General features: G+C 54.9%; 1 protein-coding gene across 2 annotated transcripts in view; it reads left to right on the plus strand.

The window, feature by feature from the left end:
* Positions 1-15,189, plus strand: part of CDH23 (cadherin related 23) — a 365,329-nt gene that overhangs the window by 70,971 nt on the left and 279,169 nt on the right. For both annotated transcript variants that reach the window (XM_021699647.1, XM_021699649.1), the window contains exons 3-5: positions 2,950-3,092; positions 3,664-3,711; positions 3,823-3,915. In XM_021699647.1, coding sequence (XP_021555322.1) covers positions 2,950-3,092; positions 3,664-3,711; positions 3,823-3,915 — 284 coding nt within the window. The remainder of the gene's footprint in view (positions 1-2,949; positions 3,093-3,663; positions 3,712-3,822; positions 3,916-15,189) is intronic.

The raw sequence follows: 15,189 nt of genomic DNA on the forward strand, positions 1-15,189 counted from the left end.
ACAAAATTCCAGGTATTTCACAGTCTGCGTCAGAGGGCATATTATCTGCTTCTCAGGTGGGAAGCAAACCTAGAGTGTGATGTGTGTACCCTAGGGCCCCACAGCCAGGGATGATTCTCCTGAGTGGCTGCAGCTAGGACCACTGGGCTAGAGTGGGGCTCCACAGATTGGCCTCATTCCTGCGTGAATGGTGCAAACAGGGGTGGCTGGAAGGCTTCCTGGTGGAGAAAAGAGCTCTGTGTCCAAGAGAAGCCAAAGCGAGGCCCAGCTTCTGCGGAGTCGCAGAACAGCCCTGGGCGGGGGAGTTTGTGCCCAGCTGGAAAATTGCGGGGCGTCTTGTCTTAAATATAATATTAAATCAGCACCTTTAATTAGTACACTTAGAAAAGGTCACTAGCAATTACCTGGGACACAAAGAAGGCATAAGCAGGCAAGAGCCTGTGAGGAAGCTGAAAAGGACCATTTTGAGCAGCACATAATTGAAGGGAAAATGGATAAAAGTCCAGGAAATTATAGGGTGGGTGACAGCAGCTGATGGCCCTATCCATGTCCTGCCCAGTGCCCCCCTTCTTGGAAGGGCCGGAGCATTGGGCCTGAGAGAGCCATTTGGGATATCTGGCTGAGTCGTATGACCTTGGCTGGAGGGCCAGTGTGGTCTTTTCCAGAACTCGGCCAGCAGAGAGCTTGGTCCCATATCCCCGAAGTGGGCTGGATCCTGATGGTGGTTGGCAGGTGAAGTGTTCACTCCAGGGGCCGCCATGGACTTGTCATACTGTGCGCAGGCGGGACCGCTTGGGGCCTCAGGTTCCTCATATGGGATCTCCCCAAAGCATTAGGAAATAGCTCAGGGCTCCCCAAACTTTGCCGCTAAAGCACACCTGAGGGGAACAGAAAGGAAATGTGCATCCCGGGGTGAGGCTGGAAGTTCTTTTAGAGCTTTAGGTTCCATTTTTAAAAATAAATTGTTACATTGTGTTACATTGTGTTCAGAAATATCCCGGTTTATTTTAGTATAAAGCGATTGCTTGCCACTGAACAACACAGATGCTTTGAGGAGATGCGCTTGGTTTATCTATGACTTCATATACCTCCTCCTTCCTCAACCAGAAGCAGCCCTGCACTGGGAGTCTGGAAATTTGGGTTCTAGCTATGGACTCTGTCCCCCACCATTGTACTTTGGGAAACTGGCGAAATGCCTTCAGCTTCTCCATCTTTAAAATGGGAAGTTTGGGCTCCCCAAAAGGTCTCTGAGGTTGTTCCGACTCTGTTCCATGATTTTACTCCTCTTCCTCCTGCTTCTCACCTCCTCCCCATCCCTTTGGATACTGCCATATCCTGCTCTGCTGTGACCTTGGAGAGGACACTTTGCTTCTCTGATCCTCAACTTCCTAATCTGTAAAGTGGGTAGAATAATGGCTACCAAAAGAGTTGCTGGGAGGATTTAATGAGAGAACCTGGGTGAATGAGCCTAGTACTCCGTCTGGCATATCCGCAGAGCCCAGTGATTGCCCAGTATCTTCCAAGCGTTAGGCTTCCAGTTAGGGTCTGAGAGAATCATGTCCACAGAAGTCCTGAATCTTGAGTTCACGTGTCAAGTGTTGAGATGTGTCAGGTTGTGGAAACAAACAAGGGCTCTGGACCCAGAATGCCTGGGATCTGAATTCTAGCTCTGCCGTTTACTAACTGTGGGCCATGATCAATTACTTAATCACTCTTTGTGACACTGTGCACTCATGACATTTTGCACAGTTCCCGGAGGTGCAGGGACCTCCTGAAGCTAAGGTGGTCAGCCTGTCCAGTTGTCTGGGACCTTCTGGTTTTAGTATGTGTCCTGCCTCCATCCCAGACAAACCAAGGGGTGGGTCACCCTGCCCAAAGCCTACCTAGGGAGGGCTGTGATCCCCGGGTGGGCGGGGGGAGGTACCCTACACTAGGGCTTCTTAGGCAGGGCTGTAGGCCAGGCATCCTGGGGGCCTCTGGCCGGGGCTGTGTTTCCTGGGGAACAGGGACACCTCAGTCCTCTTCTTGTGAACAGAAACCACACCCTGAGCCCAGTTCTGGCCTCGATTTCCTGCAGGCTGGGCCACATCTTCCTAATCTCTGTTTATCTCAGCACTTAGCACAAGGCCAGCACCTAGTCACTGTTGGGTAAACGCCAAGTATTGTAATACGTTGTGAATTAGAAAGGGTGCTTCCATTTGCAAAAAGCAGAAATCCAACTCAACCGACTCAGGCCAAAGAAAAAAATGTGAGGGGAGGCAGATTTATTAGCTCATATAGCTGAGAAGTCCAGAGGTTGAAGCTAAACTCAGGCGCAGCTGGCCACACGCCCTCAAACGGAGTCTCTGTGCACCATTTGGCTCTGTTTTCCTCCTGCTGGCCTCATTCTCAGGCTGACCCTTCCTGGGCGGTGCCAGAAATGGGTGCCTGCAGGGCCCAGGTAGCCACCCCGGTGGAAGGAGGGCTCCCCTTTCCCAGTGGTTCCAGCACAAGTCCCAGGGTTGGCTTTGACTGGCTTGTTTGGGACCCGTGCTCATCCCTGAACCAATCCCTGCGACCAGGGAGATGGAATGCTCTGATTGGCTACGGCTGAGTTACGTGTCCATCCTGGAACAGAAGAATTAAAGGGGCCTGCCCTCATCTGAGCCACATGGAGGAGGGAGTCTCCACACTAAAATCAGAAAAAAAGGGGGACAGGCCCAGATCACAGCTGTCCGTTAGCCGCCTAAAACATGGTGAGCCACAGTTCTCTGTGACGGGCACATACACGCTGTGACAAGTGGCCAAGGTAGGGCCAGGGAGCCGGGGTCAGAGCCCAGAGAGGCCCAGTGACCTGCCGGCGGTCTGTGGGGTGGCGGCTTCCGCTGGGATTCAGCCGCCTTAGCAAGGTGCTGAGGAGTAGACCAACCGCCTGGAGTTGCCCTCTGATCTCTCCCACGGCTATTCCAGGTTCTTCTGTGACGCAGTTGCTGGCCCGAGACATGGACAATGACCCGCTGGTGTTCGGTGTGTCTGGGGAGGAGGCCTCCCGCTTCTTTGCCGTAGAGCCTGATACAGGTGTGGTGTGGCTGCGGCAGCCACTGGACAGAGAGGTACGACCTGGCCACACCCCTGTCCCGGTTCTTTCCTGGGGGGCAGAGGCAGACGCTGCGCGAGGCTGGCTCATCATCTTTTAGGGGCCTTCCTCTGAGGCCCCATCCTGACCCCGAAGTAGCATCTTCCTGCCGAAATGGTGTCCCTCTTCCAGGGCCAGTGCTGAGGTCGGACTTGGGGTTGGAATGGGGTGGTTGGGGTGTCTCCAAGCAAGGGACAGCCCTGGACGGGCAAGAAGGACAGTGACCCAGGGTTCATCCCCTGTAGAATGGTGGCTCCGTGGTGTATACAGGTCTATCCCCGGGAACAATGTTCCCCTAAAGGACACTTTCCAGAGACCCAGGAATTGGTGACGAGGCAGCCCTTAGCAAATTAAGATATGAATTTGAAACCCCAACCTTTGTTTTCTCCTCACATTTGTAGAAGGGGTCTCAGGGGTGTCTAGTGACTTGCTCAAGATCACACAGCAATTTAGAGGGCGAGCCCAGGTGAGAGCCCAGGGCCCAGGACTCAGGACGTCAGCGTGCCTCTCTCTAACTCTGCCTTCTCCCTCCCTCCCTTGTCTTTCAGACCAAATCTGAGTTCACAGTGGAGTTCTCTGTCAGCGACCACCAGGGGGTGAGTGTCTCCTGAGGCCCCTGCTGTCCTGGGAGGCAGACTCCCGGGGCCTTGGGCAGAAAGAGGCAAGGGGCCCATGCCAACACTAAATCCCCACTCTTCTCTTGCCAGGTGATCACACGGAAGGTGAACATACAGGTTGGGGACGTGAACGATAACGCACCCACATTTCACAACCAGCCCTACAGCGTCCGCATCCCTGAGGTAGGAGCCCCCAGGGTCGCGCTTGAGGGACGGGGCTGGCGGGGGGCGGGGGGGGGGGGCGGCGCTGCCGCTCCAGGGCTACCTGGGAATGGGCTGAAGCTGGGGAAAGGGCAACTGCAGCTCTGCTTCTGCCGCCCACCCCGCAGCCCAAGTGCCAGCTCTGGGCAGGTTGGCGACCGTGCCGACACCTCCGAAGGTAGAGTGGGTTAGTGGTAGCCTCAGGTCTGATAGAAGGCCTGCCTGGGATGAGCCCCAGAACTCCAGCTGGAGGCGGGGCAGGACAGGAGTTGGGAGGAGTAGGTGTTGTGGCCTCTTTCCTTCCACGCATAGCCAGTGTGGGCCTCGGGCACGTGGATTGGCAGGCCCGACCCCAGACTTTCCAGCTGTGGCCAGAACCACCCCCCCACCCCCTGCCAGGACACAGGAAGCAAGTAGCTCCAGGAAGGGACTTTCTTTCCCTAGCCTTATGCTTGCCCCCCGTCTCCCTGGCCCTCTCTGCTCCTTTGGGTCGTCTGTGTACTCTGAGTGTGTTTGCATGAGTGCATGCATGTAAAACCAAGCCATCACCGGTAATTGAGAAGTACAAATTATTGCATTACAAACGGTTCATTAATAAGCTGGCTGCTGGCTCCCAATGGAACTAGGGTTCTCATGGCTTACTATCCCTCTCCCAGTGACTGATGGCAGTTTTCTGGGCTGGCAGTTAGCCATTCAAAGACCTTGAAGGTGGTGGGTAAAGAGCTTCTGCTGGGTGTCCCTCGGGCCTGCCCTCAGGGCTCTGCGTTGAATGGCAGCAATAAGGGGTTGGCCTGGGAAGGACTGGAGATGGAATCCACTGGGGAGAGGCAGGTCAGCACCACGGCGTTTGAGTTCCAGCCCCTTTATATTATATGTCACTGGATCAGGAGGCTGGAAGAGTCTTTAGAAAATATCTGTTCAGTTTGTGGATGAGAAAACTGAAGCTCAGTATGGGACAGTGACTTAGCCAAGGTCACACAGCTTTGACCCTGAGCCTCCTGACTCCCAGGGCAGCCCTCAGATTCCCTCCAAGATGGTGATACCTTGTCTCATGCTGTTCCTGTTGCTGGCCCTCCTCACTCAGCTATGAGCCAATGGTCCTATGGTTGTGCCAGATGGAGGAAAGTGAGGACAAGTGTGTGGGTAGGAACACACCAGAGGCTCCCGCGCCCTTCCCCTGACGGGGCAGAGCATAAAGAGGGAGAAACCACAGTCCCAAGCATGGGGACACAGTGCCCTGAGCTGTGGCCAGCGTGTCCAGGACTGCAGCTTGGCTCTGGCCCCCTCTCATTTGGAAGTCTCCCTAATTTAATTAAGGGTCTCTACGTGCCTGCCTGCACTCTGGGCCCAGGCTCAGAAACCAAGGGCACGGCTCAGAGTTAATGAGCCTTGGACCCATTGCTCAGCTGCCATCCTGGCAGGCATGGCTGCCCTCTGTCTTCCCTCACAGGGAAGGGGACGAGAGGTCACATCCCTCCTCCCCAGCCTTTGGGCCAGGGCCAGCCTTTTTCCTCACTACCTTGCCAGGAGATATGACCTCAACACCACCCTGTTGGAATCCCCTGGGATTCTCCGAAGGCCTCTGCCTTCAAGGAGAGAGCCTCTTCAGTCAGTCATCTATTTAACAAATATTTATTGAGTGTCTCTGTAGGCCGGGCACTGTGCCAGGCTCTCGCCACACAGAGACCTGGAAGGCCAGAAGAACACGCAATGACAGGAGGCAGAACCAGCGGCGGGAGACCCCAGGCCCAGCCCCTGCTCTGCTTCCAGGCCACTGAGTCCATTTGGGCATGTCACTTACCCTCTCAGGGCCATAGTCCTCCTTATCTAATAAAAACAGTGGACTGGCAGGGTAAAGCAGCCTGCCTCCTACGCATCTGATGAGGAGAGGGTGGGCTGAGAGGGGCCAGCTACAAGGACACACGGCTCTTGGAGGACAGCCTGTGTGGTTTACTTGCCTGTAAACATCCCCACGTCACCTCCTTGACTTGATACGTGATGCCCTACTTAGGGCTGCTGGGTGTGGCCGGTGGGGTGTGGTGTCAGCTGGATGAAGGCCTGACCACTCCTGACCCGAGGTGGCTTGGCACCCACCAGCCCTGGCCTGGTGTGGTCACCTGAGCTAGAACTTAGCTGCCTGGCTCAGGCCCCAGCTGAGGTACCAGCGAAGGGCCTGCTGGCTCCTGGCCCAGAATTGAGCCTGGGCTCTCCTGCTGGCCTGGAGGTCACCCTGGCAATGCCAGGCCCCTGCCCTTCAGAAGCATGATGTGTGGCAGAGGCCCTATGGAAGTGAACGGGATGAGAATGCAAACTAGAGAAAGAAGGGGGCCCTGGAGACCCTGTGAGTTGTCCATGCTGAGGGGTTGCCAAAGTGATCAGAGAAATCTCAGCGGGCTTCCTGGAGGAGGTAGCTTTCCAGCTGACGCTTGCCAAGGTGAGCAGTGGAGCTCCTCTAGGTCAAGACACCTGGGGTTTAGTCCTGGCTGTGCCAGCTACTGGCTGGGTGAGACTCTGAGCCTATCACTGCCCCTGCTGGCTTTGGTTCCAACAGCTGTTAAACTGGGGAGTTGGACCAGGTTCCTTCTAGGGCTGATAGCCAGTGGTCTGAGGATAAATCCCAGCAGGAGAAGCTCCTAATTCTCCTTCAGTACTTCATTATTCCTCAAGGGCTGGCAGAGAAGCTCCCGTGGCTGTTTCCATCTACTGAGCTCCTCTTCGGGTCGTGCCAGCCACCTGCCGCCTCTCCCTCACCTTCTCAGCATCCACTGTCCCCAGCCCTAGGGGCCCTGATAATGTGGGGGTCTGTTGTGCCCAGAACCCAAGGATGGGTGTGAAGAGCAAGTTTATAGGGAGACAAATTCTAGGTCTACATAATGAAGAACTTTCTAATATTGAAACCTAGTGCACAGTCTACCCCCCTACCCTCCCAAGGATGTACTGAGCTCCCCAGCCCTGGAGCTAAAGTAGGAAAACCACGAGTTTCAGAAACCATTCAGAACTGAGTGTTAGAGAAGGGAGGAACCAGAAGGTCCCAAACATTCCCCATCAGAATTTCCTGGGGGACTAGTTAGGATACATACTCTTGCACTCCTCCAACCCTGAATCAGTAGTTTGGAAAGAGCCAGCCCAGAAAGCTGCATTTTTAACAAACTCCCCTGGTGACAGCAAGCCCCGGAGACATGGCCCATGAGGACCCGTGTCCTCGGGCCCGGAAAAGGAGTGGGTGGGAGTCCGGATCAAGACCAGGCCCTGCCCCTTTCTCCAGGAGAAGCTCGCTGGCCCCCTGCCCTGCAGCCCTGCCCCTCTCCCTCCAGAGACCCCCTGCCTGGCCCTGCCCCTGCTCAGAAGTCAGACAGGTGTGTTTGGGTTTCTGTGCTCCTGGTTCCCCTCCTGCCCAGCCCTCTCCCCTCACTAAGCTGTTCTACATGTAATTATCCATTTTATCAGGGTGAAAGGCCCTGCAATTCACTTGTCGAAGCCCTAACGAGGCAGCATGGATGCTTTCAAGTCCGTAAAGAAAAGGGAAATCCTGCTAGAATTGGCAACTTAATTCACCAAGCCAGCCTCGACAGACCTCATTAAGTCCCCGTGTATTCATTTCAGGCTAATGGCTGTCTTGCTGACTGCTATTTGATTTGCTGTAATAGACTTTTATGGCGTTCCAATTTGCTCAAACGTGTTTGCCTGTGTCTGTGCCCAGCAGCCCCGCTCCACTACCTCCATTAGGGGTGTGTGTCCGCCTTGCTGACCTTCAGCGCTGCCCTGTCCCCTGTGTCCTCCTGGGGCCACCCCTCCCCCACAGGCCTTCAGGTGTGCCCCGGAGAGGTGACCCTGGGGCCGGGGTGTTGAGGCTGGAAGATGGGTATGAGTTTAGAAGTCGGATGGTGCCGGGTGGCTCCTCGGATCAGGGAGTCAAGGAGGGCTTCCGTAATCTCAGGGACGGCCGTGTCCTTGAAGTTCTGACAGGTTCAGCCACCATAGCTGGGCAGTTGAGGCTGTTATCCACCTGGCCTCAACCTACCTTTCTCGCCTTCCCTGCCGGCTTCCTCCGTGTGGATGGCGCTGTCAGCCCAGGGGCCAGTTCAGTGCCCGGAAGCCTGTGTCTGCATCTCTCTTTTCTCTTTCTCCAACACACATACATTGTACTGTTCTAACTGGTACTGGAGTGTTCTCTTTCCGCTCTCAGCCTGACTCAATTCTGCCGGTCCTTTGAAGCCCAGAGCTGACCCACCGTGCCCTGATCCACTCCCAATTTTTATTTTTAAATGAACACAGCAAACACTCACCGAATAGCCATGGAGCAAGGCCCACGGATTCTGAGCTGACTCGGATGTGTAGGGTAGAGTAAAAGGACTTTCCCATTTGCCAGCTGTGCAACTTTGGATGGTGACTTAACCTCTCCGGACCTCAGTTTTCTTATCTATGAGATAAGCCACACTTTTGCCTTGTGGGGTCATTGTGAGAGAGAGAATAATGCAGGGGGGTAAAGCCCTTAGCCCCGTTTGTGGCTCATTGTATATTCAGTAAAATGCTGGTGACTAAGACCAAGGTCTTGTCCTCGGGGGAGATAATTTTACAGGGAGAAAGACAAGTAAGAGGAGGTCTAACTACATATAAATGTATTAAATGCCATGGTAGCTTAGGGTGTGCAAAGCAGGAGGGAAGCTCTGTGGAAGGAGTGACCTAGTCTCTACACAGGGGCTATTTGTTTGGGACCTCACAGGATGTGTAGAAGTTTGGTAGTCACAGAAGGAGATTATGGTGTCTCTGAATATCATATACTCTCTGTCCTTTAGCTTCTTTTCATATATTGGAATTTCCAAAAGAGGGAAGTGAACCCTAACCCCTGACCAGGGATCCTGTTGAGGAGGGGCCAGTGGCTGTTGGGGTATGTGTGTCCCTCACTGGTACCCAGTGTTCCCTTGTGGAAATAGAGCTGGTCTGGGAGTAGGCTCCCTGGGTCCCTGCCCAGGTCACTGTGGCAGACAGGTCCTGCATAGATCTTTGTCACTCGTGGCTTCGGGTGACCAGCTGTGAGGTGGGGAGGAGGCTGGAAGAGGGGAAGGGTGGACTGGAATGAGAAAGCAGGGGCCTGAGCACCCCCAGCCGTGGCTGGGGACACGGTCCAAGCCAGGGTCCCCCAAGGCCACCCCGTCTCTCCATGTCACTTAGCAAGGACAGATGAAAGTCATTCCTCTCTGGAGCTCCTTACTAGAGACAGGAAAGCAGGGAGAAGGAGATTCCTGGTAAGCATGTATCAGTGAAACAAAGTAATTCATTTCTATGATAATAATAAGTTGACGCCGTTGTTATTGTTGAGAGTTCCCTCTGTGCCCAAGGCCGTGCTTTCCATGCATGTGGGTGCTCCCCGAGTGCTCACTGCCGCCTCACAGGCTCGCCACGTTGTTAGTCCCAGGCCACGGGTATGGGCGTGGAAACAGAGAAGCTTCGTGACTTGCCCAGAGCTAGCCAAGGATGGAGCCAGGATTAGGAGACAGGCCTGGTTCTACCTGCAAAATGGAAATAATTAAGCCTGCCTCTTGCAAAATTGTTTTGAGGATTCAAGTAAATGGGACCGTGTGCAGGAAGTGTTTTGCACAGGGCCCAGCATAAGCAAGTGTCCAGCTCACGGCCGAGGCTGCATTCGGTGGTACATCCGTCTCCCCCGCCAGCCTGAGCAGGGACTGTGTGCCCTCCACTCCGAGCCTGTGGGCCCAGCCTGTGGACGAGAACTTCACAGCTGGGCAGAGCCCCACTGCTCCCTCTGCCTCTTGGACAATTGGGAGGACAGCAGGAGCCTTCATGCAAAGGGCTCTGCCCCCACCAGCTTTCTTCACCCGCACGAGGGGTCCTTTATTGTTCACAGTGTCCAGGGCGGGGGCAGTGCTGGGGTGGAGAGGGTGCCCACACCTCACAGGACGCCTGAGAGCTCACTGCTGGAGCTCTCTAGTGCCCTCTATTGCCCGCCAGTTCCTCAATCGCAGCCATGCTGTTCGTGCGGTGGGCACACGGCGAGCCCCGGAGGGGTGGCCAGACGAGGCCCCGAGCGTGCAGAGGTGGGCATGACCAGACTTATTAGCACCCACTGGGGCCGACAGCATTGCCCCCCAGCTGTCCTCCTCACGGCGTGCCCATCAGACGCTGAATGATTTATAAACTGCATCCTCGGGTTGCAGCGAGAGGTGGGGGGTCAGGGGGGCTCACACTGGCTTGTGCCGGCCGTTCTCCCCTGAGATGTCAGCTCTGCTCATGAGAGTGTCACCTCTCATGCCAGGAGAGATGGTCCCTTGACAGGCCATATTAATTTATACCTTGGGGCCATGGCGCCGGGCGGCCCCCTCTGCATCTATAACCACCCACCTATTGATCTGGGAGAGGGAGGCCAATAAATCATCTCAGGGGCTCTGGATTCTGCTGACCAGAGCCAGAGTAGTTTATTCTAGCCAGGCGGCAGCCCCAAGCTATGCCATGTCTCTGTGCCCCTCAGTGAGCACTCTGAGGTGCTTGCACCTCCTCTGGCCACCCTCCCCACCCTGTCTGCACAGTGACAGGTACCTCCTCTCTGGCAGCGGGTGCTTGTAGCGATGAAGTAACATATGCATGTGGGCAGAGCAGCAGGGCCCCCTATTTCTACATAGTCTTGAGATGGAATGGGGTGTGTGTGTGTGTGTGTGTGCACGTGTGCGCACACGCATGTATGTGGAACAGTGAGTGTATACTTATTGAGGTAATATCATCTTGTCTATATCCGAGCATTTTCCCTATCTTTCGTTTGTCCTCATGACAACTCTGTAAGTTAAGGGAGAATTTTTGTTCCCATTTTAGAGATGAGAGAAACTGAGGCCAAGAGAAGTTCCACGACTTCTCCAAGTCCCCCGGAGTTGAGTATACTTTCAACTAGAGCCATGGTCTTGCTCTTTGTCATCTTCGGCATCTTTGCATGTGTCTTTTTGTAGCTTTGCCTTGGCCTGCTTATAATTTGCCCAAAGTCGCTAAGATGAGACCCCGTAGAGCCAGGATGGGGGCAGATGAGCGGGGAGCTCGGGGCCTCACGCATCCACGGCTTACCCCCATCCATGGCTGAGGGCTGTCACACACACCCCATACACAGGCTGTAGCAATTCAGTGGAGAAACTTCACTCGGAGCCTGCTGCCCACTCTCTAGAGTGAGGACCACCTTTGGAGGTCAAGACCCTGCCGTAGTCGTAGTAACACCCCTACCTAGTGACCTACAGAGTTAGTGTGCCCCTGCCTCTAAGATTTGGGTCCCTGGACGTGCATACAACATTGTTCTGTGAGAAGTAGAGGACCCGTCCCTACAGGGGAACGTCAGCCTGCTCCTCCGGGGCCCCCGTGACCACCGCGGCACCTCCTCCTTCCATGCCCACTGGGGCACGGCCAGCTGTGAGCGCCCTCCACCATGCTCCGCACAAGGAGAGAGGGCAACATGGGAGCAGGGAACAGAAGGAGCCCAGATGTAATTAAAATTATTATATTGTTTGAACAGTAATAGTGTTCTTCATTACACCAGTTTCCTCGCCGATTCTGGCTGGGAGTCTTTGGGGGCTCATATAATTCTGAAATGGCTGCAGGACCCTCCGCCGTGAATATGAAGCAGGGGCCCGGGGGCAGAGCCCAGCTCGCATGCAGCAGGGATTCGCTGGCACATGCCGGGACACCTTTAACTGTGCCCCTGCCCTTTGAGTAAAGACCCTCTAAAGGGAAGGAGATGAGAGCCGGCTGCGAGGAGATGCTCCTGCCACATGGTTGGGCTGCCAGCCCCACGTGCCCGGAATTCCCCTGTTGTCTTCATACCGTTTCTCTAAATGGCCTCCTCTCCCCTGTGGTGGGGCCTGTTGCCGGAAGGGCCAGGTCTCCTGCCTGCACCCCTTTTCCTCCAGGCAGTGGGGTCTCCTCAGACCCTGGGTGGGCAGCCGGCTGAGGACACTGATGGTCAGAAGGACTTGTGCGCCGTCAGTGACATGGGGACCCTGATCCCTACTGTGGCACCGGGTGACGGAGCCACGAACACACAGGTCCTAACTCCACAGCAGGAGGCCACAAGCAAGATGCTTGGTCTTTCAGAGCCTCAGTGTCTCCATCTGTAAAATGGGGGTACATTGAGGGTGTGAAAGTTCCAGGAGAGCCCGTGTATGAAGTACCACTCTCTTGGGGTCGGTGACAGGTATTCCCATTGTTATGAAGAATTCTCAGGGGCGCCTGGGTGGCTCAGTTGGTTAAGCGACTGCCTTCGGCTCAGGTCATGATCCTGGAGTCCCGGGATCGAGTCCCGCATCGGGCTCCCTGCTTGGCAGGGAGTCTGCTTCTCCCTCTGACCCTCCTCCCTCTCATGCTCTCTCTCATTCTCTCTCTCTCAAATAAATAAATAAAACCTTTAAAAAAAAAAAAAAAAAAGGAATTCTCAGAGAGCTTCAGGAAAGTCGCTTGGGGTCCAAGGAGCTTGACAGATGGGCTCCATTGCTATGGCCTGATTGATTGATATTGGGGTGTGAGTGGGAAGATTCTCAGGGAAATGGTCTCCAGAACCCACGAGCCTAATTCCATCCCTCTGCTGGAGGGGTAGTGCTGTTTGCCCAGGGGGGGTCTGATGTCCAGAGCCAGGCTGGGGAGAGGGGAGGGGTGCTGCCTCCTGGGCTCCTGCAGCCCCCGCAAGCTCAAGAGCGGTGGCCTGGCGGGCTGCCTCCCGGTGTAGGGCACCGGGGCTGTGTGAGTGTGTTGATTGACCGCCAGCATGCCACTGCTGTTTCTCCTGTTCTGGGGACCCTGGAATTTTGTCTCAGCCTCTTGATTTACCAAACAAGTTGGAGTATTGTCAGAACAGCTTGGGGACAGGCCTGGCAGCCCCCTTGACAGCAAGGCCCCCCACACAAGAGGCTGGTATGGATATGCTTGCAGGCTGCTTGACCCACCTTGTTTTCTACCAGGAGGGGGGAAGAAGAGAAAGCGGGCAGGCGCTTGGTTGATGGAATTATTATAATTTCTCTGATTCCTTAGCAGCCTTTAATTACTTTTCAACTTTGTGGCACTGGCTAGAAGCTGGGAGGGGCTGGGCTCTCCCTCTTTGTAATAACCTTAAGTGGAAGCCTCCTGTCCGTCGATGAAAAAGCCGGCTCTTCTCTCCAGATGCAATAATACAGCCGAGAGATTTCACCCAGGGCATAATCACTAGGTACATGTAATCTTCCCTGTTCACTGTCTTCATCACCAATCTGCCGGCCCACTTCGCAGGCGTGAGGGACTGCCAGCCACAAAGAACTGAACATCCGGTCGCGTCCTTGTCCAGGAGAGTCACAGGCTCAGGAGGGTCCCTCTCCCAGTCCTGCCTCTGAGAAGGCCGTTTCCCACAGACCCCTCCCCTCTCACTTTCTCCCTGTCTGAGCCCAGCCACGCCTCCTGCCATTCCCAACACAAACCCTACAGGTTAGAAATCTATCCCATTCCCGTGAGGTCTAACGCTCCGGGCTTTCCTGTGCTTCCTGTCCTAGATCCTCACTGTGGGTGGCCGCTTTCCTGCTGCCCTGCCTTTGCTCGTGCTGTGCCCTCCCCCAAGATGCTCTCACCCATGCCCCCTGCACCTTCTTCCTCCATTTAGCCAAATCCTATTCTTCCTTCCTTCCTTGGAACGATGAAGTGGGGGAGGTTGGTACTATGTCCCCATTTCACAGACAGGCAAACCCAGTGTTAGCGAAGTCAGACTTGCCAGGTTATTCCCTCTGGAAGTGGCTGGCTGGGATCTGACCCTAGGCCCTTCACCTGGTCTTCTCTCTGCTAGGCTTGAAGGCACAGGCTTCTTTTACCCCCTGCCCTTGGAGTTGCTGCCTATACCCACTCCATGCTGGCTTCGAAACCCCACTCCCAGACCCACCCTCTGCCTCCTGAGCCTGGCCTGGCCTTTCCAGCCTGGGATAGTCCCAGAACCCCACTGTGGGCAGAAGAGGTTAACCGGATGCAGGTCTGGTTGCTGAGCCTCCCTGGGGCTGGCTCAGCCAGAGGCAGCTGCCCCTGTCTTGGTCACCTGTCTGCACAGCTCAGCAAGTTAGAGTGGGATGAGCTCTACCCTGGAGGGGGCAGGAGCTCCACCACCTACAGCTGGGAGACTTGTGTGAGGAACCCCCCTGCTTCCAGGGCTGAATTTGCCCCTCTGTTAAATGAGATTGGTAATCCTGGGTCCGTCCATGTCATCGTGGGGATCAGGGACAGGACAGACTGGACAGACAGGAAGGCCTTGAGCTTAAAGCCTCATGCAAGGGGGACAGATTAACCACTGGAGTATCTTTTCCAAGGCTTCCTTCCCCATCAGCTTTATGAGTTTTATTTTTTTCTTTTTTGAGTCTATGTATTACTTAAGCATATATACAGAGAAACGAACAGTCATAAGTGTTTAGCTTTACACATTATTGCAGAGTGAACATATTTGTATAACCACACCTGCATCAAGAAACAGAAACTCTCCAGCACCTAGAAGCCCCCTCATAATTCCCAGTCCCTCCCCCTACAGGTAACCTCTATCTTGGCTTCTATCCCCATGGAATATGTTTGTCTATATTCATCTTACTGTATGCAGTCTGTTTGGTTTTTATTACCACCTGAGCTATGGAACAGGCAGCTTCCTCTCGGAGGTCACTTCCCACAGTGGTTAGGATCAGTGCTAAGGTTAGTGGTTTGAATCCTGCGCTCACCGCTTCCATTTCTGAGTCCCCAGGGAAATGGTCGTGTCTCTGCTGAAATGGGTGTGGTGCAGGTAGGACTCCCACTCTGCAGGTACCACTGTGCTCGTCTCACAGTGCTCTTCTGCCAGGGGCTGTGATGGTGTGTGCGCAGTGCTCAGCTGGCAGCCCGCACCCGAGAGCCTGGCGGGACCCTCCCCTGCAGGCATCAGTTCTAGGCAGACTCTGCAGGGGCAGGCTCATCTCTGCAGGTGGATATGGAGCTGTCCAGCTGCTGGGACAGGAGGATGGGGCAGGGGGATTGCGGGGAAGGGAGTTACAGGAAGCTAAATGCAGTGAGCAAAACTTGGGCTGAGAGGAAGGAGGCAGAAACACAGCAGGAGGGTCCCTTTCCCCAGGGTGCCTCTGCTGGGCCCCACAGGAGTCCTTCAGGTTGGTAAGAAAGGTCTTATCCTCAGGTTAGAGCCAGAGAAATGGGCCCAGACAGGTTAAATGACTTGCCCAAGGTCACACAGCCGGTCCCCGGTTTTGTCCTCATTATACTGCCCCCAGTGCAAGCCCAAATGCC

This window comes from Neomonachus schauinslandi, chromosome 6 (assembly GCF_002201575.2).
Source record: "Neomonachus schauinslandi chromosome 6, ASM220157v2, whole genome shotgun sequence".
NCBI classification, from domain to species: domain Eukaryota; kingdom Metazoa; phylum Chordata; class Mammalia; order Carnivora; family Phocidae; genus Neomonachus; species Neomonachus schauinslandi.